Source organism: Lepidothrix coronata, unplaced genomic scaffold (genome assembly GCF_001604755.1).
Source record: "Lepidothrix coronata isolate B3197 unplaced genomic scaffold, Lepidothrix_coronata-1.0 Scaffold160, whole genome shotgun sequence".
Taxonomy (NCBI): domain Eukaryota; kingdom Metazoa; phylum Chordata; class Aves; order Passeriformes; family Pipridae; genus Lepidothrix; species Lepidothrix coronata.
Window position 1 is genome coordinate 1703420 of NW_016690340.1, and position 8121 is coordinate 1711540.

The 8121-nt window shown below is 54.3% G+C and overlaps 1 protein-coding gene across 1 annotated transcript in view; it reads right to left on the bottom strand.

Annotated features, from left to right (window-relative positions):
- COL2A1 (collagen type II alpha 1 chain) overlaps nt 1-8121 on the bottom strand; it is an 89454-nt gene that overhangs the window by 35372 nt on the left and 45961 nt on the right. Inside the window, exons 7-8 of the mRNA XM_017829199.1 lie at nt 1835-2105; nt 1343-1716 (exon numbers count right to left, since the gene is read on the bottom strand). Of these exons, the coding sequence (XP_017684688.1) occupies nt 1343-1716; nt 1835-2105 (645 nt within the window). The remainder of the gene's footprint in view (nt 1-1342; nt 1717-1834; nt 2106-8121) is intronic.

The window sequence follows — 8121 nt, forward strand, 5'->3', positions numbered from 1 at the left end:
CCCTCACAGGGAGGAATTTCTTCCCAATATCCCATCCAAACCCACTCTCTGTCAGTCTGAAGCCATTCCCCCTTGTCCTTTCCCTCCATGCCCTTGTCAAAACTCCCTCTCCATCTTCCTCCCTTACTCCTAATGCTGGGACAGAGCTGCTGGTACCTGTGTTTCCACCCAGGATACTCAGTATTGAGGGAAAAAAAACCTCTCCAAGCTTTCTACAGGAAAGAAAAGCAATTCCCCTCCTGGCTGGGTGTCCCCTGCCTGCTGACAGCAGGGCTGTCAAATGTTGTGACGTTCCCTCCGCTCCTGGGATTTTTTTCATCCTTCAGCATCTGTTCCTTTTGCCACTTCCCTCTATTTTTGCAGGCAGTAGCTGCAGCAGCGAGGAGATGGCTTGGGGGGGAAGCTAACAACCCTAAATTGAGCCGTTATCCCATGAAGCCTGGCTCATGGATGATGGATTTAGTGCTGGGTCCCTTGAACACAGCCATAAACCCAGCCATGGGTGGAGACCTGCCCTGCAGGACCCCCCTGAACCCCAGGGCAGCCACGAGACTTCCACGTGGGTGTCAGCCCCGGGGGGAGGAGAAGATGCCCATGGTCACCCCTGGCAGTGGCACTGGGGAAAGGAAATACAATTTTCTAGAGGAATTATTAAGCGAATGGAACCAAGTCACAGAATGATTTTGGCAGAAGGAACAAACACGGGAAAACACGTAGAACACTTCTCAGCTACTTCTCAACGAAGACTCAGGATTTCTCTAAAGAATTATCTATTCTAAGTTTCTCTTTTTCTTTTTAATTTCCCTTTTATTGTCCTCTGCAGTGGATGAATGAAGTGAAAAATAATTGAAACTCATTTCAAGACAAATTCAATGCTCTGCTTTGCACCAGCACCGATTTTGGGGTGTTGCAGTGGTAGAGAAGCAAAGGACAGTGATGCCAGTGGGAACTGGGGCTGGAAGAGATGGTCTGACCCCCTCTGAGACCCTCAGCTTGACTTTGGGCAGGACCAGGGTGAAATGAAAACCGACAACGTGGTTAATTTTGATGACCTGACATCATCTCTAGGGAGAGGGAATAAGGGAATCATCTCCTCTACAGTTCCTTCAGGGCCATCAAAAAACCTTTGCCAGGGCCACAGCCCCACACTGCCTGCACAGAGGGGGTTTCCCATCGTGGAGAAGATTCCTTTGCCCAGAGAAGGTGGGCAAAGCTCCTCCCCGTGAGCTGATGGCACCACTGGCACCGCAGCTCAGCAGGCTGTGCCCACCACCCACCGTGCAGGGGGAAATGCTCCACCACCCACCCCTCCCCTCCCTCAGCCATCACCACTAGCACTCACCGGCAGCCCTGGGGGTCCTGGCAGCCCTGGGGGTCCTGGTCTCACATGACCCTGCTGCCCACGTGCCACCACGGGGACGGAGTGTCCTGCGCGGGCAGCGCCGTCCCCGAGCCCCGGCACAGCGGGTCTGGCTGCCACCAGAGGAAGCTCTGCTGTCCTCACAGGACCTCTGGGCACGTGTCCTTTGGGAGCAGCCGCCTGACGTGCTGCCAGGACCTTGGGGAAGGTGTGGGGCAGCAGGCTGGGGATGGCATGGCCGGGTTTGCCGGGCGGGAGCTGCTGCCGAGTGCCCGCGTTCCCCGCCAGCTTCTCCACGGTGATGTTTTCCTCCTGATGGTCCTTCTTGGCTGCTCTGTGTGTCTTCATGGAGGCTCCTGGGTGGATAAAAGCCACGTCATAACATGTAATAATAATAATAATAACAGGTATCCCTAATAAAGGATAAAAGAACCACCAGGTTCCCAGGAATCTCCACGGGGAAAGGGAGCAAACCTTGACCATGGACCCACGTGCTGCTCCTGCCCAGCCCTGGCCTGCCAGGGCCTGTGATTTTATTATAGGTGGAGTTGAGCAGCTCAAAGCCTTCATCCTCAATAGAAAGGCTGCCCTCCTCCTCCTCCTCCTCCTCCTCAGCTGATGGCATCTCGTGAGCAGAGAGTGAAGCCAGGGCGCTCCCATCAGGCTGAAGGCTGAGGGTCTCCTGGGGGTCCTCCCACATCCAAGGTGTCCCCAGGGTCAAATCTGAACTGGTGAGTCTGGAATCCTGGAAAGGAAGACAGAAAAAAAAAATGAAGTTTGAAGATTTCACTTGTTTTTCTCCCTTTCCTGATCAACACACGGAGTCACCATCCCTGGGAGTGTTCAAGAAATCCCTGGAAATGGAATTTAATGCTATGGTTTAGTTGACATGGTGGTGGTTGGTCAAAGGTTGGGCTCAGTGATCCTGGAGGTCCTTTCCAACCTTAATGACTCTGTGATCCTTAATTTCCCACGTGCACAAATATCATTGGGAGGCACAAGACAGGGCACGGCTTGTGAGCCCCAGGCAGGACCCCCCGAGCTCTGGGGCAGCTCATCCTCCCCAGGCAGGGCAGTTCAGCCCCTACAAACCCAAACTCCACAAGGGACATGAGCCAAGTGTCAGCCTGGGCCACACCAACATGGGGCTCCTTCTCCCAGCCCCCCTGCAGGGATCCCCCACCCTGAGTGTCTCTGCAGGAGGGGCATTGAGAGAAGAATCCCAGAACAGTTTGGGTAAAAGGCACCTTGAAGATCACCTTGTTCCAACCACCCTGGCCATGGCAGGGGCACCTTCCACCAGCCCAGGTTGCTCCAAGCCCGGTCCAACCTGGCCTTGGACACTCCCAGGGATGGGGCAGCCACAGCTTCTCTGGGCAACCTGTGCCAGGGCCTCCCCACCCTCCCAGGGAGGAATTCCTTCCCAATATCCTGTCTAAAACGACTCTCTTTCACTTTGATCCCATTCCCCTTGTCCTGTTACTCCATTCCCATATCCAAAGTCCCTCTCCAGCTCTCTTGGAGCCCCTTTAGGCACCAGAAGGGGCTCTGAGATCTCCTAATGACAGAAATCCAAGCTCGAGAGCAACTACTAAAACAACTGCAGCAAATCCACAGAGTGACACGAGGGATCAATCTGTCCCTTCAGCCTTTCAGTTTGCTGCTTCTGCATTTTCCAAGGCTCCTGGTGGTCTCAGGGGAACGGTGCAGGCAGATGGGAGGGGAGCTCAGAGCTCCCACCACACATCTTCCCAATCCATCAGCTCCCAGGGTCGGGAAGGGGTGACAGACACAAGCCCAAGTGGAGCCTCCTGGAGGCTGGCAGCTAATTAATTTAAGGCAGTGGCTTGCAAGGGGCTCATTCTGTCTTCAGCTGCCACATTAAATGGTCCCTGCAGGTCTCAAGGGGCTCCTTCAGCCCTAAAACCACCAGCAGAGCCCAGGGATGGAGAACTGCAGTGTTGGTAGAAATATCTACACTCAAGACTAACGAACTGACTGTGAAAAGGGAGATAAACTCCAAAGTTCCCTGCATTTGAAAATCCCACCGGTTTTACCCCCAGCACCGGTGCCGGTGTCTCAGCCGGGGTTTGCACACTCACTGACCATGGCTCGAGGGGTGGGTGGCTGTGAAGGTCCCTCAGCTCTGCTGGAGCCGCTGGCAGCGTTTCCATCAGCCCCACATGCCCACCACCCCCTCCTGGAGCTCGTTCCACGCTCCAGCTGAGCTCCAGAGGGCACCGACATCCCGGACAAGGCACCGGGAGGAGCGGGTGGGACCCAGCCCTGGCCGGGGGCTCCTCGGGGCCGGGGCCACGGAGCCGAGGAGGAACAGGCTGAGAGGAGTCACTAGAGGGAGATGCAGGCCCACACTTGCCTTGCAGGGCCGAGGAGGGGAGCAGAGTGGTACAAGGAGATCATTCCCATCGTCCTTCCCGTCTCCCGTCGGTTGAACCCATTCCCCGGCTGCGGTCCTGCTCCGCGCCACGGGCACAAGAGCTCGGGAGCAGCAGGGTGGGTTTGCACGAAGAGCAAGTAGAAAAACCACCAATTTCACTGCCAGAACTGGTCGTTCTTCAGGTGAGAACCCAGCGGTGCTGCTGGGTCAGGGGAGCTGGCTCTGGCCAAGCCCCACTCGGGAGGACCAAAGGCAGCAGGAGCTGCTGGAGCTCTTTCTCTGCTGCTAGATGTCACACCATCAGCTTGGAGGTTTCCAAACTCTTCCCCCATCCCAAACGGAGAGGAAAAGCGAAAATTTTAATTTTTCCAAGTTCAAAAGTCAAGTTTGAAGAGTTTCCTTCACAAAGAGCTGAAGTGCTTTGCTCTCTGTTATGAAAGATTCTGGGGGAAGGGTCCTGTCTTTGTTTGTTACATTTAATTTGTTGGTGATTTAGAAAAGGAAAAGAACAACCCTAAAGCATCAAAAGGAGCGTGGGCAGCAGGACAGGGGGGATTCTGCCCCTCTGCCCCCTCAGGTGAGACCCCCCTGCAGAGCTGCTCCAGCCCTGGGAACAGCACAGCAAGGACATGGAGCTGCTGGAGAGAGGCCAGAGGAGGCCCCAAGAGGATCAGAGGGCTGGAGCAGCTCTGCTGGGAGGAAAGGCTGGGAGAGCTGGGATTGTTCAGCCTGGAGAAGAGAAGATTTTGGGGTCACCTAATTGTGGCCTTCCAGTGCCTGAAGGAGCTACAAGAAAGATGGAGAGAGACTGTTTACAAGGGCCTGGAGTGACAGGACACAGGGAATGGCTTCCCACTGCCAGAGGGCAGGGATAGATGGGATATTGGGAAGAAATTCTTCCCTGTGAGGGTGGGGAGGCCCTGGCACAGGTTGCCCAGACAAGCTGTGGCTGCCCCTGGATCCCTGCAAGTGTCCAAGGCCAGGTTGGACAGGGCTTGGAGCAACCTGGGCTAGTGGAAGTGTCCTTGCCCATGGCAGGGGGTGGAACTGGGTGATCTTTCAGGTCCCTCCCAACCCAAACCATTCCATGTTTCTGTGATCTCCAGCCAGCTCCCTTCACCCATCACATGCTCTCAGATACTCCCTTGGACACCCACAGTTCCCTCTCCAGGTGGGCTCGTGACCATCACACCCCTCAGGAGCAAAGGAAGGTAAAGGTTGTGTTTCCTAACAGTGTCCAGGTAAAATCCAAGGAGACTGAGGAAAGCAAATGGCAAAAGCTCTGCACAAAGCCATGGGAGCAAAGAGCCTGGAGAGGGGACAGGCTGCCATGGAGCTGTTTTCATCCAGAGAAATGCTAGTGCAGAATGAACGAGCCTGCAGAGCTCGGAACAAATTAGAACATGTTGCCAATTAAATCACAGCGGTTTTGCTGCCTTCGAGGTGGAGGGAAATCAGGCTTCAAGTGGTGAGAGCAGGGAAGAGCCAGGACTGCTCCTCCTGCATGGGCAGCTGGACGTGGAGCACAGAATCCAAGGATCACAAAAGAATTTAGGTTGGAGAAGACTTCCAAAATCATTGAGTTCAGTTGTTAATCCAGCACTGCCAAGGCCACCAGTAAACCACGTCCCCAAGTGCCACATCTGCAGAGCTTTTAAATCCCTCCAGGAGTGGGGACTCCACCACTGCCCTGGGCAGCTGTGCCAGTGCCTGACCATCCTTTCCAGGAAGAAATTATCCCTGATGTCCAGCCTGAACCTCCCTGGCACAGCTGGAGGCCGTTCCCTCTTCTCCTGTCCCTTGTTCCCTGGGAGCAGAGCCCGACCCCGACCCCCCCCGGCTCCCCCCTCCTGTCAGGGGGTTGCAGAGCCAGAAGGTCCCCCCTGAGCCTCCTTTTCTCCAGGCTGAGCCCCCCCCGCTCCCTCAGCTGCTCCTGCTGCTCCAGCCCCTTCCCCAGCTCCATTCCCTTCCCTGCACACGCTCCAGCCCCTCAATGTCCTTCCTGTAGAGAAGGGCCCAAAACTGACCCCAGGATTTGTGGTGTGGCCTCAGCAGTGCCCAGCACAGGAGGAATTTGCTGGAATAGGGGTTGATTGAAGCCATGTAGCCTCTTTATGGTTGGGCTCAATGATCTTAGAGGTCTTTTCCAACCTAAATGATTCCACTGTATTAAAAACAGCCACTGTCCACCCAGGTCAGCCCCTGCAGGGCCACACATGGCCCAGCCAGGCAGAGAGCAGCAGCACCCCGAATTAAATCACTTCCCAAATACACCAGAATCAGTGGATATTCTATATGTTATATTCTATAACATATCAGCCAGATCTCAAACCCAGTCAGGAGCCACCTTGGCATTAACTTCAACTGACTTGGTTTGTGCTCCTGGTTCTGTTTAAGCAGGATGGCTGGAGCTGCTGGTGGGCAGTGAAGAGCTGTAACACACAGCCTCTAAAATAACACCTTTTAATTTATTTTTTTTTAAAACTAATAGAGTTAAAAAACCCTCCCGTAGCTTATTTTATAAAGTCCTTTTGGGCAAGAAATCAAATGGCTGCAGGAAAAGCACTCTGGCTAAAACTCAGCTCCATCATTTGGACAACTTAAACTGGGTTCAGCTGGTAATGATGAGAACCACGTTCCCCACAAGGTCACCTTCCCAGGAGGAGCCAAAGGAGGGACCTGCAGGCAGCTGGGGCTCCCCCTCAGCCCAGCCCAGCACTGGGCTTTGGCCCAAACCCCCTCAACAACTCCACAAAGCTCATGCTCGGCCAGATCCCACAGCTGCTCACCTCCCCAGCACCTGTGCCATGTCCAGAAGACATTTTTGGGAAGATTGAACCCCCAAATGGGACACACAACCCCAGCTGAGCCAGGTGGGTGCCCACCAACCCCTGGGGTTGAGGGAGACCCACTGGGCTCCCACCTGGAGCTGCCTTCCAGCCAAGACCCTGCTAATAATCAGCAGTCACAGCAACAGCAACACCCACCAGAGCCACAAAAGAGAGGATCTGGGCACTGGATCCGTGCTCTGGGGAAGGGGCAGAGGGCAGGAGCTGCTCAAGGCTTTGCTGCTGCAGGGGTTCACCAGCTTCACGAAGGACAAGGACAGACAAGTCCAGGGCACAGCTACAGCAAGAGGAAAACCTCGCTGGGTGATCCCACACTCCCTCTCACACACACGGGACGTCACAGGCATCCATCTCCAACAGGAGCACCAGGGCACCGTGCCCAGGTGTTCCCTGCCCCAGGGGGGCACAGTGCCCTGCCCTGGACCCCGTGTCCCACCATCCAGGAGGTGCTGGGGGGTTTTCAGGACCTGTTCTCCTCCTCCATGGAGACTGGTGTCCATGGGCTGCCATGGGAATGCCTGGAGCAAGCAAGCTCTTCAAATCAGTGGGCTGTTACATGTTTGACTCTTATTTATTATTTTTTTTAATTATTATTTTGCTGTTAAAATGCTAAAAAAGGGATCATTTGTCTCAGGTAAAGGCACCCATTAAATCCATTAAAATACACTGGTGGGGGCATCGCTCCACACAGAAAACCAGAGGGGAGGTTTCCAAACACCTTCCCTCCACCCCACCACCCCCCAGCTTCACACTGTCCCCCCAGAAATGTCAGAACCTGCCTGAAGAGATGATAAACTGGGTCCCTGATGCCACCAAGCCCAGCAGGACATCCCCTGCCATCCCCCCCAGCCAGGCCTCCACCCCAGCCCAGCCTCCCTGAGCTGGAAGGAGGGTTTGTTCCAGGTTTGGAACACAGTCCATGCTTTCTCCATGGTCCTCCCTGCTGCCAAGATCTTCCACAGTGCCCAAGGAGCCCCTTAGGAGAGAACCTGGAAAGCCCCATTCCTCATTTATACCCCCCAGACGAGCTCCTAAGAAGGGCACAAATGCCAGCAGAGATGCAAAGCCACCCGGGTGACTGTCACCACAGGGCAGCAGCTCCCCTGAGGGGAACACAGGGAATATTTGTTCTCTTAGCAGCAGGCCCTGGAGGGGGTAAAACCCACAGCCATTTATTTCTGAGTTGAAACAAAGAATTTATTTTTTTCCTTTCAAAAACTGAATTGCGAAGTCACACGGTTTCAATGACATATTTTTGTTGCTTTGGGAGGTTTTCTGAGCAAAAAACAGTCTTGAAATACAGCCCTAATGGTGAAAAAAAAAAATAATCAAAGTACTCCAGCTTTCCACCTTGATCTGTATTTCTCCCTCCAACCTATTTTGCCAGTTTTGATCCAAAGTGCTCATTTCCTTCGAAGGGAAGGGAAGGTTTGGGAAGGGAAGGTTTGGGAAGGGAAGGGAAGGGAAGGGAAGGGAAGGGAAGGGAAGGGAAGGGAAGGGAAGGGAAGGGAAGG